The sequence below is a fragment of the Zosterops lateralis genome (assembly GCF_965231275.1).
Source record: "Zosterops lateralis genome assembly, chromosome: 21".
Lineage (NCBI taxonomy): Eukaryota > Metazoa > Chordata > Aves > Passeriformes > Zosteropidae > Zosterops > Zosterops lateralis.
In genome coordinates, this window is record NC_139781.1 from 766031 (window position 1) to 788378 (window position 22348).

Genomic DNA, 22348 nt, shown 5'->3' on the forward strand with positions numbered 1-22348 from the left:
GGAGCAAATTGAGAGAACTTTACTGAATCCAATACTCTGCTGACTTACAAGTGCTAAAATCTGACCTCAAGCTTCTCTTCTCTTGGACAACGAGATATATGTTTATTGGCAAAACCATATATAGTTACCATAATTTATCTACAAGGATTGTTTTAATAATTTAGTCCCACTAGTTCCCGATCATGGATGTGCATGGAAGAAAAGAAACCTCCCCAGGTATAAAATAAAAGCAATGGGAAAAATATTCAAGCCTCCATGCTTGGAGAAGATCTCTGCAGGGCTGATATGACACCAAAAGCATTTACAGTTTTTTGACTAATGCTTTGTAGTGTGTAGGATTGCCTGTCCTGAGGAGGGACTCCCTGTGCTTCCCCCAGAGTGGGCAGCCCCAAAGCTGTGGGGTTTGAAGGGCTGGGCTGTGCCTGCCTGGGGCTGGGCTGCACAAACTGAGGCAGCCACAGGGTGAATCAGGGCTGTGGACACTTCACTGAGAATATCACACACCACAGGCTGACCCGAAATTGGCACTTGTACCAGCTGGGTGAGAATGAACCCAAATCAGTTTGCCCTTTTCCCACCCAAACGACCATAATGTGTCAGCAACGGCAAGTCAGTGATATTAATGTCTAAACCCTGGGAGCCACAATAGTAAAAATAGCCTTTCACGTGGCATTTACAGTTCAGCTCTCAACAAACGAGGGTGCACACTCAAAGAGGATTACACATTAGGAAGTGTAACACTTAAAATCTGAACAATTAATTCCTTTAAAATTTGTATTGTCCTTCTGCGTAGGGAGTTAATAAAGGAGGGACTTACCACTTTGTGGATTTAGTACATGGTGTTTGTTTATAGACCAGCCACCCAGATTTGAAGCATCCATTTCAAAGCCTTGCAGGATTACTGTTCTCTTCTCCCACAGAATGAAATCAGGACACGTTTCATATTCATATCCCACCGACACTGCAAACAAATAATTAAAGATCTCTCAGTCCACCTTTCTCTCTGTGAACTGCCAGGCAGTTTTTCATTCCAGGATTCATCTCTCAAGTAATGATGCCACTAATTTCCCTCTGCCTGATTGCTATTGTTGTATGGTATTTTCTGAAAAAAGGTTTTAAGAGATTAGTATGTTATTACAGCTATAGTTACTACTGCTTCAAAGCAGAAAACTGTATGTGGTATCAGTTATAAATCTCCTCCAATGACTCCTGACTTGATTGTTTATTGCATTTCTGCTAATTATCTGACTAACAGCTTAAAATAGAAAAGAATCCATGCTAAAACAAATTGGTTTTAATTTGTTTGCTGACTGTAAAAATTATAGTTAGGCAGAAATGGATTGACAAGCTGAAAATTTCTAGAATTACAATTTATCTTAACAGGCTTGCACATTACCAAAATACCTGATGAAAAATCTTGAATTTCCCTAAGGATGGTGGGTCTTTGGAACTCAAATTGATTAAAACCCTTCTCCTTTAGTACTTCCATAAAACAAAACAGAAGTTCATAATTTTTGACAACTGTAATACACCAATCTTTCAAATAAATTATTTATCTCTAACTTTACTTGATTTCAGTGAAACTCATTCATAGAGGAAAATTTTTTGACACCAAATTCCATAGTTTTACCCAGGAAATACTGAAATACTTCAACCTTTCCAAAATAAAAATGTTTTTAATTTTTTTTTTCTTTTCACTTTTTCTATGTAACACCTTTAGGTATATTTTACTTAAACCATACATAATTTTAATACCACCTAAATTCCATTATGGTAAACAATCAAAATATTTTGACCAGCTTTAACAGGATGCTTATTTATTCAGAACAGAAAATGCTGCTTTGTCATCTCAGTTGTGACTGTGAGAAAATGGCCTCTTGTGAGGAGCTGGAGGACTGGACAGATGCCAGCAAACATTTCTCCAACAAGTTTAAACAGAACCATTTACATGTGGAAATATGCTCAGAAAGTCTTGTTTTCTGTAACTGGTTATGTGATCAGTGCTGTCAATAACCCCCAAGAAAAATATAGATGTTTATAATATTTAGAAAACCAAAAGCAGATGGTTATAATCCTGACTTCCAAGACTTCAACCTGCTCCAATTTAATTTAAGTAAAATGAAAACTGAAACAGAATGCATTATTAAATATTGCTAATATACCGGCAGAAAAAATTATTTTTGACAAAAAATTCATGTAATGGATGCAGATAAAGATCCCTGAGTAACTGCAGTGTGCCAAATTAAATAAAGCTTTATTGGAATCTAACAAAGTGTGCTAGTAATGCACTTAAAATATCAAGATTTTCCCTCGTATTTGGAAAGAAGCATAATTAACCTAAACTTTAAGGAAAAGAAAAAATTAAGCACCAATTAAATAATTTAAAAGTTGTTATCCAGCACTATTGTGTAAGCTTTATTCATATTTAAACACATGAAGCTCATCTACTTCTAATTTGGGAAGCCAACTACAGTCCCATTTCATGAGGTACTGTGGATTTGAATTACAATGTTTAAAAGTCTGGACAGGTACTGGACTTCACAGTCAGATGTTTTCTATATTAGAAATATCAGAATATTAGAAATATTAGAATATTTCTGGATTTGCACAAATATGTGCCAAAAGCTCACTTGATACTTTCACTCACTGCTAAAACAAACAGGGACTGGTACCAGCAAACGAGAACTGGCACCAACAAACAGAACTGGTAGCAGCAAATGGGAACTGGTAGCAGCAAATGGGAACTGGTATCAGCAACCAGAACTGGTACCAGCAAATGGGAACTGGTACCAACAAACAGAACTGGTACCAGCAAATCGGAACTGGTACCAACAAACAGGAACTGGTATCAGCAAAGCGGAACTGGTACCAGCAACCAGAACTGGTACCAGCAGTGGGTCAGGGCTGGATCTGCCCCTCCCAGGGTCTCCTGTATCTCAGGAGGGTGAGAAGGTCCCTGGTGCTCCCTGCCTCACGCCACAGCTGGGATGTTCAGAACCTTGCTGGCAGTGCCAGCACCTGACTGACCCCAGCAAAGCTGCCCTCCCTGTGCAGATGTGAGCCAGAAGTGCGGGGTCAGTTTGACAGGAGATGCAGCAGTTCTGGAGACCTGGCACCCAAGGGTGGAGTCTGGACTCCTTTAGGCCAATGCCATGTGTGAGCTACAGCTGGAATGAGAAGACCTGAGCTTCTGCATGAGCATCCATAGCAGATCAGGAAACTAATGAAGCCAAAAATGTATCACTTATTCCTTGGTTGCTTCAGTTTTCAGCTGAATTTGTTCCTGATCTGGCTCATTTCATGACCCAGTGAATGTGAGTGGTGGCCATGGGTGGGAATGTCCCTGCAGGGAGCAGCCTGTGCTGTGTGTGCTTAGGGAGACAGTGGGACCACAGCTCTGGGAAGAGCTTCAGCTGACCCTTTCCTTTGCCCATTCCATTATGGAATCGCACTCCACGGTTTGGTCTCATGACCATTATGGACATCCCTGTCTGTCTATGCATCATTCTCAGAGAAGAAATGACAAAGAAAATTCTCTAATGACAATAAAAGACAAGGAAAATGCTCTACTGACAAGGAAAATGCTGTAATGCTCCTTTTCCCCACTGCCTCCCCAGAGCCCAGCTGTGTGGGCACACAGTCCCTGTCCCACAGCAGAGCTGGGAGCTGCAGAGCCTGCCTGGCACCTTCTGCACTCTCCCTGTATGGAGCACACCACAGAGCCAAGGGAAGCTCCTGCCCCTCAGAACAGCACCTGCAGACATGGAATGAGGCACGGAATATTCCTTATCACCCCTGCTGCTCCTGCCTCAGCCTGACCTGCCACTGCTCCTGGTCATAAAGAGCAAATAGAACTGCTACAGATCTCAGTGGGCTCCATTCACAACACTAAGCTTTGCTTGTAAAATAAGTAATCTTAATACAAAGCATCTATTAGTCCATTAAACAACATAATATCAAAATAAATTAAAAAATAGAAAGCCCTTAAAAAAGCAAATCATGAAATTAATGAAAGAAAAATGCTGGCTAAATAAAATGTGTTTGCACAGACAGCACTTCCGTAGCAATTCTCAGAATAGCCTGTGCTGCTTGCTGAACAAAGCCTATGAAACATGATGGTTTTTGGATAAACATCTTTAAACAACAAATCCATTAGTTTTAACTGTTGGGGACATGAAATGTAGTAAGAAAGGATGCCCGAAAGTTTGAATTTTGCAAACCCTAAGCGGAAATGACATTTTAAATGTCACAGCCAAAAAATGACAAACAATGACACACCGAAGGTCATATTCAAAATAACATTCAAAACCAGAGACAGCTGAATATAATGCCGTTAGTACATAACCATTCTCTGAGGGAAAAGGGAATTTTCAAATTGATTCAATTAGAAAGATGACATTGGAAGAACAAGAAAATAAATGTTCTTGGGAAATCATACAAGTCACTTCAGTGACTTCAGCTAAAGAGGCATTTGATTTAAAAGAATGTAGGAGCAGCAACAAAATTTATTTGCCATATTTTCCTGGCTTGATGCATGTGAATGCTTCTGCTTACATCAAGGTGATTCTACATACCCATTGCCTCAGCCAGACCAGAAACCTTCTGTCCATAAATATCTGTCTTATTCCAGGCAAATGTGTACACCAAATTGGCTGCAGCAGGAAACCACTTCTGTAGCAGACGACCTTCAACAGCCACGATCAGGTGGACTTTGGCCATTCCAGGAGGGATGGTCGTGTGGGTCAGAATAATGCGCAGCAGAGTTTTGTACCCCGGAGTCCGGCTGCTCAGGTAACTGAGCTTCACAAAACTCGAAGGAATTGCAATTTCCTCCTGGACCACCTTGGGAAAAAAACACATCATTGTATCTACAGCCAAGAAAAATGCAGGATTTTAATAGCAAGAGAGCAGGTGATTATTTTAGGTTTCACAATTGTGATGTGAACACAGCGCCACTGAAAGAACTGGGTTTATTTCAGCAGTGTCAGGTATGTGACAAAATGTCCAGCACCAGACACCGCCTGGCCAACTGACTGGATGGCAGGCTGGCTGTTTGATAAAGAGCCTCTTCCTCTGATGCTTTTCTCTTTTCTGCTGGGGAGTGAATACTGCATCCTTGCACATACTCTTACACACAAGCTGTGCAGCTTTACCTTGTCTTTATTACTCGGTTTACTTAACTGGAATACAATTAAAGTTTTTAAATATACACACACCTAACATTAACATAATATGCATTGTGATGTTAAGATACTATCTTGCTCTGGAGACAATAACTTTAACTTGGGAGTGTTGAGGAAGAAAAACCTTCCTGCTTAACCATCTGTGCAGTCAGGCCAAGCTCTAGCAGGAAGGGGCAGGTGTGGGAAGGAGCAGCAGTAGGAACCTGAGTGGGGACACAGAGCAGTGAGATGACACAGCTGAGCAGCAGAGGCAGCTGGCTCACAGGTAAATCCCCCGGGGTGAGCTCAGACCCCAGGGCCCTGCTGTGTGAACCTGGATTAAAGCAAGCTTGGATCCTACTGCAGGCTGGGATCAATTCCCACTGCAATGGAGATGGCCCCCAGCAGCCAGGACTGCAAAGGCTCTGAGCTGGTCAGGGCAGCAAAGAAATCTGGCCTTGACCTTTAGAATGATGTGGGCCTTGGAGCTACAAAAAGGACTTGAGCTTAGAGAAAGGAGCTGCTCTGGGACAGACTGTGAGAAGGAGCAAGCAAGAGATGAGAATGGCTTCTTGGAGGGGGCTACCACAGTCACTCAAAAGCCACCTGAAAACCAGACTGTGCTTAAAACAAGGTTAATGATGTCAGTGCATTCCTGTACTAATGAATCAACCTGTCACAATGTTAAATTCATCATGCTTGGAAAAAGACAAACTGCTTTGTTTATGTTTTCCAGTTTTTAAATTTCCCTTATTTAAGAATAGATTACTTCAGTTTCAACCAATTTTATTTACACACTGCAACAGTATCACTGTCACAGCATTGCTGCAGTACAGCTGGAGGCCTGCCAGCACTTGTCCTTTCAACATATGAAATGTGGTGTTGCCAGGGAAATCCTGCTCCCTTTATTGTTCCTGATTTGCAGCGTTCCCCTTCTTTCCTGCTGACATCCCAGCTGCCCTCTCTGTCATACATCTGACATTCCTTCCCATTTGTAACAGAAAAACAGGAAGAAATATTCATGCATTAATACATGTGAATATATCTCTATCTCCTATTATTCTCAGTTAATTTTTGCTCAATTCCCAGAACATACAATGAAACTCAACACTATAAGAACAACAAGTCAAACAACAGTTAATTATTAGATTATTAGAATTTTTTTAAAGACTTAAGGGAGTGTCAAGAAAAAATAAATTAAAAAAGAAGTCCTGAAGATCATGTTAAAATTGTTCTACCTTGGAAAGAAAGTAATAAACCCCACGATTCTGACATAAAGCTGTTGTCCTGGGTTGCAGTGTAGGATGTACACAAAGTATTTATTCTATCACCATCTTCATGAACTGTTAAACCAAGTGGGGCAGTGTCTTCCCAGGCCCCTCCTTTGGGCTCTTCTGCCAATGGCCCATCAATGCCTTGCCCAGGACTCACAGATAACTCCCTCCAGGAGCTCTCTCTGTTTAATGGGCCATCAAGGAGCCACTGCACACTCCTCATCCCATTGGGAGATGCTCCCAATGCCCAGGGGGAGGAGCCAAGCATTCCCACCTGGAGAGAATCTGGGATTTGGGACAGGACAAGCAGCCCTGACCCACTGGATTCCCAGAGGAGCAGAGCTCCCAGACCTTTCTGTGGGATCACTGCTTCAGGAAGAGCCCCTCACCTGGACTGCTCCCACCACCCTGCTCAGGTTGTGTTCTGACTCTGTCAGGGGTCTTTTGTGTTATTGCATTTATTTTATTTTATTTTTACCTTTTTACCTTTCTTCTTATTAAATTGTATCTCTGACTTGGAGCCTCTCACTCATTTTGCTTTCAAACCACGACAGCTGTGAATAGATAAAACACCCCTAGGAATGTTCCAAGCATTGTGTCTCACACTGATGTTTGGGAAGTTGAACTGTTCATCTGCAACCAGCAATGGGTTTGTGCATCATTATCAACAAACCAGGGTTTCAATAATAATTCATGTCAGCATTCCCCACCTTCTTCTGCTTGAAGGTAAGAAATAAAGCACCTTTAAATATTAAAAAGTAAAGAAATAATAAAGACAACAGCATCTTGTTAAACAGCACTAAATAAATATGCTTTGGTGCTGTTCTGTCAAGTGAATGACATAACAGCAGTTATTTGTTCACTGTCTCCGAAGACTGTCTAAACCTGGTTCTAAGAGAAAAAACTGTTAATTTAAAAGTCTTTTCATTACCTGTAGCTCTGGAATAACAGTTCCTCTTTCAGGACAGGACCCTCCAAATGCTGTCAAGGGGGAGGGGAGAACAATGGGATTTGGACTGATAAAGCCACTGATGTCACAAGATGGGGTCTCCGACTCTGTTCTTTGCATTACAACTTTGTCTACAATGACAAATCTATTCCAAGGCAACCAAAGTGTTCTTTTTTCAGATATGAAAGGAGATCTGTCAAAAACCAGAGTAACAGAGATTCCTCCAACAGCCACAAGGTCAAAACTGAAAAAGAGAAAACAAATTGTTTTTTCTTTTTTTTTTCCATCACATTACCATATCTTTCATCACATCACAAACAAAATCCTTGTTTGTTATTACAGCTCTTAATTTATTATGAGAAATCATTCAAGTGTACATTCCTTGCATCACCTTGGTATCCACAAAGCATCTTTACTTCTGTGTGCTTTCTCCCTGCATGCATCAACACCAAGGCACAGAATTTCACTGCTACTTGCACTCTGTCCCCTCTGTTTAACAATTAACATCAAACTAATGAGCCATCTGTAACACAAGTGTGAACCCAATTGCTTTGGTTCATATAAAAAGAAATTCCCATCCCAGAAAAAGGATGTCACTCATCATCTATGCAGGAAGAGCATGCAGAATAAGAAGGCTTAAAGCCTGTTAGGCCTTGGGTCTATTAACATAAGCCTTTCCTTTTTCTAAAAGCAGCAGGAGGAGAAGGTTGAGTACACTGGGCATACAACCTCCCTGCTGAACACAAGGAGGGTGATCCTCTGGGAGCTGCTGTGAAGAACCTTTAGCACATCTGGGCTGCAGAGCAGTGGGACACAGAAGGCACCAGGCACAGTCTCAATTTCCAGAGTTTCTGACACCCTCAGTCAGGCAACACAAGGTAATATGTAAATAGCTACTTCACTCTCTGTATCACTGAATGCATCTATTATGAGGATTTTGATGGTAACAAACTGTGATAAGAAGTCAGACTTAATTATGCATATCTCATCACATTTCCCAAATGACACCGATTACATTCACAGCAAAATACAGGTAGCATATTTTAATGCAACAACTTTATCCAGGCTAGCATAAGGAGGAGATGATAATTACTAACTTTCAGTAGTGCCATTTGAAAGTCAATAAACTGAGGCAAAATAAATATGCACGCTCCTTACTTCTATAAATCAGCAGAAAAAAAAAAAAGAAAAAAGAAAAAAAAAAAATTGTGGAAACAGTGACAAATGGCAGCACTTTTTCCCTGCTGGAAGACAGCTTCAGATTTCTTGTAATTCACAATCCAACCAAGAAGGGTGAAGGTTTAAACTGCCCTTAACAGCTTAATTGAAGTTCAGGAGCAAGTCATGACCCTATTGCAAATGGATTGCCAGCCCTGGAGTGCAATATAGAATATATTGAAACCTCACCTTCTCTGAGAAATGAACCCAGACCTGCCAGGCTGGTGCAGAAGGGGAAGCCAGGGCTGGTTATGGAACAGCAATTAAACCATCTGTCTTTGGAAAGAGTCTGTTCCCACTTTTCCTTCTGTGTCTCAGGTGATCAACTAAAGGATTTGACTGCATTGACACCTCAATAAACTATCTGGATGATTCATACTTATCAACAACAAGCACAAAAAAACCTGGGAAGACAGGATATTTCCTGGAAAACCTGACTTGTGAAAATATTCCAATGTCAAGAAGACACTGTTACAGCAGACCTGGCACATTTTGACTCCAGGAGTTTGAACGTCACTGTAATTTTGCTGCAGTTCATTTTTTTTTTCTTTTTTTCTTTTTCTTTTTCTTTTTCTTCTTTGGTCCCTTCACTACAGAGAGCTCCAACCAACTGTGCTCCCAGAGCAGAAGGCCAGATGTCATCCTCCAGCCACACTGAGAACTGTGATGTCTTTGAACATTCTGCACATGTACAGAAGTTGGCAGATGGCCTTGACTACACAAACCCAAACCATAGGAGGCCCATACACGCAAGGCTAACCTTCCATCCTGGCGGCTGATGGTGTATCCATACTCGTTGTGGTGCAGGAAACTGACGTTCACTCCAACCAAGGGGGTCCCATCGATGGCCACGACCTGGCCCCGGATGACACAGGCCCGTCTGCAACAGAACAGCCCAAGGCAACAATTACAAACATCAGGAGGGTGAGAAGGGCACTGATGTCACATATGGAGTCTCTTGTGCCATTAAAGGAATTTCCAAGTGCCTCGCCTTGGAAAGGCAAAGATTAAAGATGCCCCTCCCAGGTGTAACCAAAGACTTCTCCCCCATGGATCCTTGCAGACATCGTGCAATCTTCTCTCTGGGTTTGGCAGGTCCATCCCCCCCCCCATGGTATCCCCTTTCCCTATTTCCCCATTGGCTCTGGGGCTGGGTGTCTTGTCACTGTCTTCCCTATGGTCACTTGTCCCCTGTCCTGCTCCTTGTAGCACCCACGAACCTGAGACCCCCTGAATAACTGAGAAAAACCACATGTTCTCTCTTGGGCTCCAGATTCACCTTGGGCACATGGAATAAACCCTTGTTGGAAATTGCTCTGGGGCTGGGAGCCCTCTGCCTCTCTGCTGAGCCAGCCTTGTAATGTGTGTGGATGTTTGAGTTTGAATTGCTGCCTGAATTCTTCTCAAGCAGTTTCTCTACTGGAGAGGCTGACTGGCATCTAGAAAGGCCTTAGCTACGCTTTGAAAAAGACACACTGTTACAGTCACAAACTGGGCTATGACTGGCTTGGTCCCAGACACACAGAACCACTCTGCTGTCAGAGTGACTTTTGATTTTTGGAAGAAAAGTCATACAAGCCCCAAAGATTGATTTGAAAAAGCATTCTGTCATAAGGACAACACAGACTCTCCCATGAACTGTTGGTATAGGGAGCATATATTCCCATTTCCTGACATATTTTGGGGTACTATTTGTTCTGCCACTGAATGGCACTGCAAAGGTTTCACTGATGGTGTGATTTAGCTTGCTGCAGCTCTAGGGAGTGATGGTTTGTGAGAGAATGAAACCTCATTCCCTGCTGCTAGGTATAGGGCACTGCTGTCTGTTAGAAAAAAGCTGAACTGATGTGATAAGGCAGCAGTGAGATACACGGGTTTCACCCAGCTTCAGAAAGTTACACAGCTAAACTCACAGGGTGCCTAATCAAGTGTAACACACATTTCTGTCTACCCCCTACCACATGTGATGCCCTTTCAAATTCCCTCTGGGATGTGCTGGACTTGCTTTATCCTCACATGCAGTGTAGGGGTTGGGACATGGCAGCACAGCAGAACACATCAGAGTCAGTGGGTAGGAAAGTGAACTCATTACTAAGTGTGTCTAATCAGAGGCTAACAGGATCACAGAGTCATAGAAAATGAGAGCTGAAAGGAAATACAAGACTTTATCTTGTCCATTCCTTTGCCTGGGGTTACATCAACCATGCCTCCATCAGCCCAGACAGATGCTTGTCTAACTCTATAAGCTCAGCAAGTAACCCATTCCAGTGCCTCTGTGAGAGTGCTCTACCCATGGCAAGCTCTTCCTACTGTCCAGTCTGAACCTCCACCTTTGTCCTTTCAGACCATTGCTTTCACCTCAGTCACAGAAATGGTGAGAAATTACTCTGTCTCAGCTTTAGCCTTTCACCCATCTGAGTAACAAAACATAAAGGAATCAGGTCTCCAAAGGATGAGGAATAAAATATAAAATATCCTCATGGTACAGATTAGGACCTAATGGGATTTTCTAAGGGCTTACACAGCCACGTTCCACTGAAATTCCTCTCAGTATTTCTGCCTTGGGCTGTCAGCTACACCACATCAACACTCCTCCACTGGTGGAACCAACCCAAGTCCTGGGAACTCCTGATCCTGCTGCAGCCATTTCCTGGAACTGCTGATTGAGATAATGGAGGGAACAGTGGATGCACAAGTCTTCTAGTAACATTAAGATATTTTAGGTCAAAACCAATAGAATACTTATAAAGTGAACTGGCATTAATTACTCAATATAAATGACAAGCATAAATTTAGGCATTGTTATGTTTCCTTCTCAATTTAAAAAATTGTGGCAAACCTCAACAGATATACCCGCTGCATAGTGAACACATGATCTAAAGGAAAAATCTTAATAGCTCCTCAGACAAAAGTTATTTAGGAGACTACATATGATTAAAAAAATATCCCTAGAGAGATTAATTGACCACAATCCAATGAAATCATATGCAGAAATCGGAGAACATAAATTTCTCAACATTCTGACATCCCTCTTAAGATCCCATTCTCCCAAGTTACTAACAGGACACTGATTTATCACTGTGATGTCATCAAACCCATCTGACAATGACTTGACAAAATGCAACTGGTAAAAATGAACCTTTTTGTGAGTACACCATTCATTGCTAATAGCAATTCCATGCTCCCAGGCCATGGAAAGATGCTGATAAATCCTAGAGAAGTGGGAGTTGCTGCATTTCTGCCAGTATGCAAAACATGAGTTCTGATTTATCACCTGTTTTGTTTTCTACATGAAGTAAATTGGTTGTGGCCCTATTTGCAACCCAAAAATCTGCTGCTCCACTGAAGGCAACTGAGCTCCTGTTTGTCTCAACAGACTCGCAAGACTCACTCAAGAGAACAACCAGGTCCAATTACTCTTTGATTTGCTAGAGCACAAAATACTTGTTTTGATTATTTCCCCATATTTCTAACATCACCAGATGGGCATTTTCTTTTCTAATACCTTTATGAGTGCACTCCATGTATTTACAACACACACTGGTGTGAGAATGAGAGCCCTGGGAGTAATCATTACCCATTGCATTATCCTTGCACTCCTGTTTGCTCATTCCATGCAGACTCATCTTCTGACACGACTTTGTCCTCATATTTTATCAAGCACACAGATTTGTACGATAACAGCTCATCAAAATCTCCATTATTTCATCCATAGTCTTTCTTTGCTTCGTTCATTCACTTCACTTCCCATTAGTCATAAATAATATTAAGAGACTTATCATTCAACATTCTCCTTTTTTATTCATCGTATTTTACAAGCCACCTATATTTACGGTATGTGATAACGACACATAAACCTCATTATTCTACATTTATCTGTACTGAATCTTCTCTGTAATCTCTTAGATTTTAAATGTCCTAAGCCTGCCCCTGTGTCCCTACATTTGTCCTCATTATTTCATGTCTCTTTATGACCTACACTAAGCTGGAGAGTCTTCTCTAGCCTCTTTTTGAACCTACTAAATCTTTGACTAAGCACTAGAACAGAATTAGCTTTAATTCTGGCATTGACTGCAGCTACGAAAACATTTTTCAATTACTTTATGACCAGCACAAGTCTCCAAGGCTCGGGAGGTAACCAAGAGCTCCAGCCTGCTCTACCTTGTTCCCAGTGCCCTGGCAGCTCAGAGAGCAGCCCCATGTCCCCAGCAGGAGGGTTCCCTGCAGCTCTGCTGCTCTCTGGGAATTCCTTCCCCCTCTTCTCACTCCATTCCTTCCCCCAGCAGAGCTCCTGGAGCTCTCAGAGCGTGTTGCCTGCAGTGATGTCCCTTCAGCCTCCTTGCCTCCACCTCCATCCCCTGCCCAGAGGGGCTGCAGGCCTTGCTATGATTCCCTGCCCCTCTCCATCTGAGCAGAGAAACCGCTGAAGATGCTGATGTCTCCTCAGTGCACTGTGCTTTCTGCCTCTCAGACTTACTCCCCACTCTGGGGACTGCCCTGTTTTGCCTCCTCATGAGGAATAACTTGGACACTCTGTCCAGCAGCCACCTCTCTGTGGTGATTGTGTAATCCCAGACCTAAGGCTTTCCAAGTGGTTTTAACTCCAAAGTAAGTGCAAAAATATCTTTTCTAATTTGGTGAAGCTGGGCAGGAACATGCCCTTCATAAGCTGCCTTAGTGTTTTCAAATGCATTAAAAATGTTCCCAGTCCCCTGGCAAGCTGTGCTAAATCTGCAACTCCAGAGGGAGCAGTTGGCTTTCTGAGAGGAAGCTGAGATTCCCAGGGGTTCCAGGGGGCCTAAAAGAACTAGGATTTCTCTGTCAATGCTTCATGGATCATTCCATGAGTAACTGAGGAACTCAGCAGTCTGTGACTCTCAGGTCTCTGCTGTCAAGCAGTTTGTCTGACATCTCTAATTTAAAATATGAACAGAAGTTTAAATTTTAGATGTATTCTTTCAGTACTTGTAAAGCATTTTATTATTTTACCACCATCCTGCCTTGCTCTGCTGCAACTCACCTGCTCCTGTTTTGCTTTTGTTCTGCATGTTAAGATTCCAATAAGCACCTCAGGCTGAGACATTAGGCTCAGATATGGATCTCTGTCAAGCAGCATGTCAATTTGCAAGTGTCGAATTACCAGAAGATGCCATTTACTCTATTACGTTTCTGATTAAAATCTTCAATGAGAGAAATTAAGCTGAAGGCTAGTGAGGTACATTTGTTCCTTCCTGCTGGCATTGTTGCTGTAAGTAGCATTTGAAGGGTAATTAATTCAGTACCATACACTGGACCCTTTTCCTGGGCAATTTGCAGAAAGTCAAATAACTTGCCAGCAGCATGCATGGAAAAAAAAAAAAACAACTCAGCAAAGAAACAAGCTAAAAGCCTCCCCGAGAACAGAAGTTGACAAAAACATTTTAATCTGCTCCACCCTGCTACATGCAGTAGGTTAAACCCATGTCTGATGTAAGCAAATACATTTTCCTTTACCCAGAATGTCTCTAATCTGCCTTTCAGCATGGCACAGTCTAAGTGGGAATTTGGAAAAACCCAGTGCACATAACATAGCTTTGACATAACAAGAAGTAAAATGGTTTGCAAACATGTAGCCCCTTAACACTATTTTTGGTGTAGTATATAGCCATGGCTCATGCAACATCCTGATTGTGTAAGCCAAATGTTTAAATATTAGACCTAAGCTGAAGTCCAAGATGCAAACACAGAGGGATAGATGTCTCAGCAGCTGTCAGAACAACTAGCTTTGGTGTTTCAGATTATTTGGAAAATTCCAGAGACCAAACAGTTCCAGTCTGAAAGACAGAGATAATCTTCACCATTTTTGATAGCTTTCCAAGATCTAATCAACATTTTTTTGTCTCCAGTGAGATTCATGCAAACACCATCACCCATACTAGAGTTCCACTGACCTGTGGGACAGTAAAACACTGCACAGTGTCATTTGAATCAGAAGACTGAAACCATTGGATAGATGTCTTCTCCTTAATCCTCCTAATGGTCTCAGAGATTTCTTATAAAGAAAAAAAAAAAAAAAAAAAAAAAAAAAAAGGCAGACAGGGCTTTGCAAAATTGGAGCACCAGTGGGAATGGATGGCAGTGCTCTGAAATAAATACATGCCACTATTACATCCAATCCTTCCAACATTTCACACTGAACCACCAAATGCTGTAAAATCAGTGCAGGCAGCCATTGGTTAACATCATCTGCCTAGACAGAAACTTTTCAGCAATTGCCCAAAGGAGTTTAAAACCCCCCAAGCATTCTTTGGTCCTTACCAGATAGGCTGGATCACAGATTTCTGATGTTTTTTGCTGTAGAAGCAGTTGTCTTTCTTTATTTTTTTCAGTAATCTTAATCCCCAGGAGAAGAACCGACACAAGATGACAGATTGGCAATGTCAGAGGAAGATTCCTGAACAGAGGCAGCACAGTGTAGCTGCTGCCTCTTTCAGAGACCCTGCTTATCTTTCATCCTTGAGTAAAATCTGGGCAGTTTTAAATAATATCTGACTTCTGGATGAAGAGCCTGGAAGACTGGAGGATGAAGCAAAGTGTGGGCTGATGAAGCCTTTGGGGTGCCTAGCACAGTGCAGATTGCTGCTGACAAACCCCAGGGGACAGCACAGCACAAGTCTCCAGGCACTGCCCTGACCCTGGAGATGCAGCCACCCTCATCTGAACCCCAGTGATCCTGTCTCCACACTAACTATGAATTTGTCTGCAGTGGGAGGCAATGCTGTCTGGGGTGTCAGTGGCACAGCAATGCCAGGAAAGCCGTACTACTGCTCAGTGGAAGGACTTCAGGAACCATGGTGAGCGTGGGCTGCTGCTCCCACACACTCCAGTCTTCAAAGGTATGCCAGGCATCAGGGTAAAGGAATGAAGTACTCAGAAAAAGCTTTTAAATCCAAGTTAAATCCCATCAATGATAGCTTTAAAAGATCAATTCCTTCTATCTATAAAAGCACGCTGATGGGATTATGTGCAATCTGGCTCCCAACATTTGCAGTGTCACATAACCCTGTACAGGCACCTTGAGCACTCACTAACCTCCTCCCTGCAAACTCCTCACTGTCAGGCATTTGGATCAGGAACATTTTTCAGTGGTGGTTTTTGGTTTAAATTGCACACAGGGCCAGCCAAGGAACCTGCCCCAAGTACAGTGGCCTCATTCATAAGAGACCCAGCAGGTGCTTCTCATGGAGCTCATCTTCATGGCCAATTGCTCTACATATTCATAACATCCTGTTACATTATTAATAGTGATTAAACGTTTAGGTCTTTCAGATCAATAATGACTGTTTACAAACTCACTTTATCAAAAATTAATGCTGGAGAAAAAAGTGCACTGAACCTGTGTGCAGGATTGTGCTGAGGTTGTAATCTAAGTGCTGTGTACTGTGAAAATAAAATTTTCTTATGTGCTTATTACTGGAACATGGTTTATCTAATGCATAGGCCAAACTGACAGGGCAATAGTCAAGTGATGTGGATGATTTGTGGATCTCTTTGTCAGCATGTAAGTTACCGCTTCCCAGGTGAACTGCAGCATAAAAACTTATGTGCCCCTCTATTTCGAATGTGCAAGAAAATACGTGTTACCAGGTTTTCTGAGCAAGTGCCCTTTCCTACTGCACAGCTCCTTCCTGCTAAAGGGCAAAGCCAATCTCACAAACACTCAGGGATCATTCTGCTCTTTGAATGATAACCTGCAGCACAAAACAGAAAGCTCCACACTGCTTTATCAAGGTGTACCAAAACCAAGGAAGTTTTTGAATTATGTGTCTAGATCATATGTAAGTGACACACAGTGAGTTCATCATGCTGTAAATACCAATCCAACTGTTTTGGGCAGAAAGGTGACTGAGGACAGCAGATGTGAATCCCTCTGCCCCCTGCCATGATGTGAGAACAGTGTGGAGGGCTGAACTTCCCCTGCTGATTTTACAGGTATGAGACAACTCACCTTCCACAACAGTGAGTCCTGTTAACAGCAGCAGCAGAGTTTGCTGCTGGGACATTTCCACCAATCAGACAGGTGGCAACAACAACAACAACCTGATAACCAAGATCCTCAGCTCTTGGGACTTTAAAGTTTGCCATCCTCTTAAGTATTTTATGAGCACTGGTGGAGAACCGTCTCAGCTCTCCAGGTATCCCCATTTTCTCCTGGTTAAATAACTTAATTGCAGTTCTCTATACCCAGAGAAGTGTTTCATTGAAAAGAAAACTCACCTGCTCTCAAAGTTGACATCTCCTGGGATTACATGAGTGCTCTCCTTCCCAATGAGGAATCTGATCCGATCATAGAAGAGCCTTGGAGGATGCTGAGAGAAGGGGGGTTGGCTGTGCTGAATGAGGTCCAGGGGATCAGGAGAGCCCTGGCACAGAGGACTTGAGAAACAATTGCTTTGCTGACAGCAGTCAGGGTCTACACAGTCTGTCAGCCCATCTGAAATGGAAAGAATGGGAACTTCAGGAAATTGAGTTGTTCTGAGAATAAGGCACCACATTTATGGCCAGAGAGCACAGGAGGGATGGAATCAATGTGAAGGCATGCTGATTATGACACAGGGAAATTCAATAAAACATTAATGTACATGCTCAGTCCAGGAGAGTGATTTGTCTCAGCCATTAACACTGGATCACCCCACCAAATCCTCCCTCAGGAAACAGAACCTACAAACCAAGTGAACAGGGAAGAGCAAAGTTCTCTGCAGAACAGGAAGAAGGAACTCACTGCACTTCACTTGTCACTGCAATGTGATGAACCCACAGTGGGCAGCTGCTCCCTCTGGCAGCCCAGTGCTGTCACTGCCTGCTCACTCGGGTGACACACACTCAGCTCAGCTGACACACACTCCCCCCCAGGTGGGACACACACTCACCCCAGGTGGGACACACTCAGCTCAGGTGACACACACTCACCCCAGGGGGGACACACACTCACTGACCAGTCCCCAGAAACGAGGTCTGAAATGTACCCAGCTACCCTAAGTGTCTCCACTGCAGTAGTAAAATCATGCACTGGTTACAGTGGTCTGACTTCTGTTTTAAGCCCTACAACAGGTTTACAAATGGTTTAGGGTATTTATTTTTCATTTATTGGTTGCAAGACCAGAATGATCCAGAAAGGGCATAATCATAACTACACCACATGAATACACACACTTTGATTCTATCCCAGTGACCAGTCTTCTCTATAAATGTTTGCACCACAAAAGCAAATTTGGAAAGTGAAAAAAAAAAAAAAAAAAAAAAAAAAAAAAAAAAAAAAAAAAAAAAAAAAAAAAAAAAATCAATTACTCCTCTGTCCATTTCAAGTATGAAAAATAGAAGAAATAAGAGATTTTTTTCAGAAATCTACATTTCTTCATGGACAAACTTGCGGCAACATTTGTGGGTGAAATTATTTTACTTAAAAATCTAAAGCTTATGATGAAAATTGAAGCACTGAAGTGCATCTAAATTAAGCACATAAATAAAACTTAAAACTGGGCTATTGGCATTTAATTGCTTCTATCAGCAGCTTAGATGTCCAAATTGCTTAAATTACATACTCAATCAGAAACAGATTTAATAGTACATAGTAAAATATCCAACAGTCTTCTTCAACACCCACTTTATGACTTAGCAGCTGTGTTGCTTGCATTTAAAGCGAGATAAAGGTGTTTTATCCTTCAACAAAGACACCTCTTTGTATTTCTAACAAGGTTGGATTGAATAAATGCAGAGTCACCATATCACTGCATGGATCTCCCTGGTGTTTAAAATGGAATGTTGTAGGATCAACACTCTGTCGGATATTTTCACTTCAGGCTTTGACTTTCCATGTTGTGTTTGTACCAACACTTTGAAGTCTATCAAAGTGCAGCTCCTCAGGGCAAACTGTGCCAGCAGGGAGCTCCTGGAGTTTTGTCACTGACTTTAATGGGTGCCAGACCAATCCCCAGGCAGTGCTCTGTGTGAGTGCTCAGTAAACAGCAGCACAAAACATTCCCCCTGAAAAGAAAGCAAAAGCCCTTCTGTAGAACAAACACATAAAATGAAATGGGCTTTCCTGGCATCTGAAAATCCTTGCCTGGCCTTGGGCAAAGATAATTGCTGGGCTAAGCAAAAAATCTCAACACATCTCTCCTCTGCAGCTGGGAAATCAGAGGGAGCAGGCCAGTTCATGACACTGAGCCAAGGGCAAACACAGCTATCAACATCACCCAGGACCCTGGGCTACAGCAGAGCTGTCATGGCCACAGGTCACTGTGGGCTTCAAGCTCTCCCCACATTCCCCAAATCCTGGAGACAATAGCATTTGTCAGCAGTGGAATTAGAACTTCACAGGGCACTGATGAGTTTATTGGCTCTGAGTGCTGCAGTCACTTTCTATTCAGGAAAGCCAAGGAAGCCACTGAAATGCGCTGGGAAATCAGTAACTCAAACAATCAGGGGCCTCCAGTCTGAACAGAAGGGATGGAGGAGCTCACAACATGAACCAGAGTTGTTCTCAGTGTGAAAAAAAAAACTGAAAAACTTTTCATCTGAAAAAAAGTTTTTCATTTGAAAAAGTTTTCAGATGAAAAATAAAAAACCCCGATGTTTTGGGTTGAAGCTTGAAGAGCATGCTTGGAACTGCAAGGAAAAAAATTAAATTGTTTCATCTATTTTTTGTCCAAGGAACGAAGCTCTCTATCTTCTTCGTAAGTGAAGTGAAAAGCATCAAGTTACAGATGCTTTTCAGCACATCACCCAAGACTACAAACATTAAAGAATTAAGGGTTTGAAAATATCATGAAGACACTGGAATCCCTTGCTGTGGTTTATGCTGGTAGTGGCTGCAGAGGGCTCTGCCAGTGAAGGGCTCTGGCAGGAACAAATCGTGTTCCAGGAGTCAAGGGATTTTCTGGGAGACACCAACTTCTACAAGCTCACCACTGTCTGCCTGAGAAACTTGACAAACACTGCTCCAGCAGATTATGTGCTAATCAGAAAAAAAGAAGCACTCACTGCAGAATAACAGCATCCATGGGGAAGCTATTTTGGAGTAATTTATTCCACACTAGCAATTCTGATTAATTTTTCCCTTGTCAACAAGCCATTAGATGTGGGAACTAAGCTGACCTGATTCTCTCATTTATGGAAGAAATAAAAGTGAAAGGTCACAGCAATATTAGAATATGAAGGTCTGCTTTGAAAAAAAAAATAGCTACAAAAATAACACTTAACTATTTTGCTTTTTCTAACAGAGTCCTCCTCATTTTCCTCTGCTTCAGTCAAGAGCTTCCATACCTGGACCAACACAGAGCATTCAGGCTGTACACAAAAAGGAACCAAGGAAAGGCAAAGCAATTTTCCATCTTCCAGTCACACTCAATTTTCCTCTTTTCTTTGCAGCTTACAAGACTGCCTTATAAACTCTTCCAGGTCCTACTAATGGAGTTATTTTGGTTTGAATTGCCTGCACCTGGTTTCATTTTCCTGTTCAGCCTCCCGAGGGTACAAGGGGGGGTTTCCCACCAGGAGGGTATGAAGTCCCAGGAGCAAATCTGAACATTCTGAGACTGCTGAGTCCTGACAGCAACACTAATGTGCCGGATTCAGCATGAACAAAAGCTACAAAGTCATCAGAGAGAGAAATTGCTGCACAAAATATCAGTATTAATGCAAGAGAGAAGTCCTCTAGGTCACAGACTATCATTTGTGGGCTCTCTTTCTCTCTCATGGTGTATTATTTAAAAAATATTTTGACTGATCAGATGGAAATTTATTTCAATCTCCCCTCAGAGCCAAGCAGAATGAAAGAGAAGACACGTCAGGCTCAGAGAAGATGCTCCATGGGCATAAGGCAGGAGGCGCAGGAGCACCAGCTTCCCTATGGACCCTTAAAACCATGTATTTGGCTCAGACTGCTGTGTGTATTTTAGGATAATTAACTACAATTGTCTGAATAATGCAACTTCCAGCTTTTCTCCAAACAACCAAAATTTAGAAGAGAAACTGTCTTGCACAGAACTAAAAAATATTTCTCTCATTTTGTGAAAAAGTAAAATTAAAAAACCACCTGTTTTGGGGCAAAAAGGAAACTCTTAAGCCAAAATTAAATCTTTGTTCCACTTTAGGCTCATTCAAGACATTGGTTTTAAATTAAACAATATAAAGGAAAAAAAAAGGAAGAAAATACAAATCTAAGACCTCGACAGAAAACTCCTGTAATTCAGCACAATATCCATCAAAATGAACAAGGTAAGCCAAGCTGGTAGAGAACCACAAGCTACAAATGGAGGCAGGTTGTGATAATGTAAATCGTATTAGTTAGTGCACGTGAGGATAACATTTTCAACAAGCCAATCCTATTTAATCAAGATTCTTAATCCAGAAGAATAACCCAGAAAAAAAAAACAAACCCAAATAAATCTTGTTTATAAACTATATTGTCAAATTCATTCACTTGAAAATATTACAAATACATCAGTCAGTTCTCAACCAGTGGTCACAATTTTAGTTAAATTTTCATATCAGGAACCAATTATTAAAAAGCTCCCTGTGTTAGCAAATCAGCAGGGGTTCTTTTAAATCTCAGGAGACAACAGGCAGGAGGATGAACAAACTACTACAAACAGCAAACACTGTAATTCCTGCAGCAGGGGATCCTGTACATAGGAGTTTTTACTGTCAATTACCCCAAAGTGCATCACAGCCTAGGTGCAGACTAAAATGTATTACAGATGTGTAAACGGGTTTGGTTTGTTATTCGCATTTTTAAATTTATTTTATATGAAAGACAGCCAGGCACATCCACAGTACACTACAGATTATCTAATAAAGTGATTTACATTTTGATGAGTCTGAGATTATGGCTTCCCATCCTCCAGGTGCATTCTTTTGTATGCAAGGATAATGATAAGCCAGGATTTTTGTTTTGAAAGGGAATTAGAAAATTAAAATATGTTTAATATTACTGCTAAAACAGAATTCACAAAGATCGACTTCAGCATAGAAAGCACTTCAGAGCACTCTTCAATAATTGAAACAACCTCAAAGAGAAGGCAGAGCATGCCAAAACAAGTTGCTCTGTTTTCACCACAGCACTCCTATCCGCATTGCAATAGATCACAGAACTGGGACAAGATTTCCCTACTCCTTTGCTGGGGAATGGATTTTTTTCAGGAAGCCGTCTATAAGGAATGCTATTAATATTTATTGGGTCAATGGAATCACACAAAGCTTTCCATCAAACAAAACACATTTTCTTGCTTCTACATTTATATATATATATTCCATATGATGGAAGGGATGTCACAAGTGTTGTGAAATTACTTCCTCAGCTCTGCTGCACTCATAGAAGGCTCATGTTGTGCTTGGTACAGCACATTTCTGATATACACATGGGGCAGCAATCTCTCTTCTACAGGCATGAGCACCTTCAGCAGCCAGCAAAATTGACACTGGACCTGTGGCCATGGACCTGCGCCTGCACTGGCTGCTTTCCAGAAATACAGATCTCTCTGCTTTCTGTGTATGGGAAAATGCTGCACAACGAGTGCATTCCCTATGCTTTGTATTTGAGCTTTCCATGTGTTGCAGACAACTTGTGTTAAGTTCTCATTACAATAAAATAAAATTAAATTAAAAAAAAAAAACAATGTTGGAAAGGAAAAGGGATTTTGTCAGCTCCAAGTTAATGGCAAGAACATTGAACAAGTCATATATTTTGTGCCTGATATGAACAC

General features: G+C 41.8%; 1 protein-coding gene across 2 annotated transcripts in view; it reads right to left on the reverse strand.

Annotated features, from left to right (window-relative positions):
- Nucleotides 1-22348, reverse strand: part of TENM1 (teneurin transmembrane protein 1) — a 136884-nt gene that overhangs the window by 60512 nt on the left and 54024 nt on the right. For both annotated transcript variants that reach the window (XM_083876528.1, XM_083876529.1), the window contains 5 exons: nt 16860-17076; nt 9364-9483; nt 7368-7629; nt 4575-4842; nt 818-961 (listed from right to left, as the gene is read on the reverse strand). In XM_083876528.1, the coding sequence (XP_083732654.1) occupies nt 818-961; nt 4575-4842; nt 7368-7629; nt 9364-9483; nt 16860-17076 (1011 nt within the window). The remainder of the gene's footprint in view (nt 1-817; nt 962-4574; nt 4843-7367; nt 7630-9363; nt 9484-16859; nt 17077-22348) is intronic.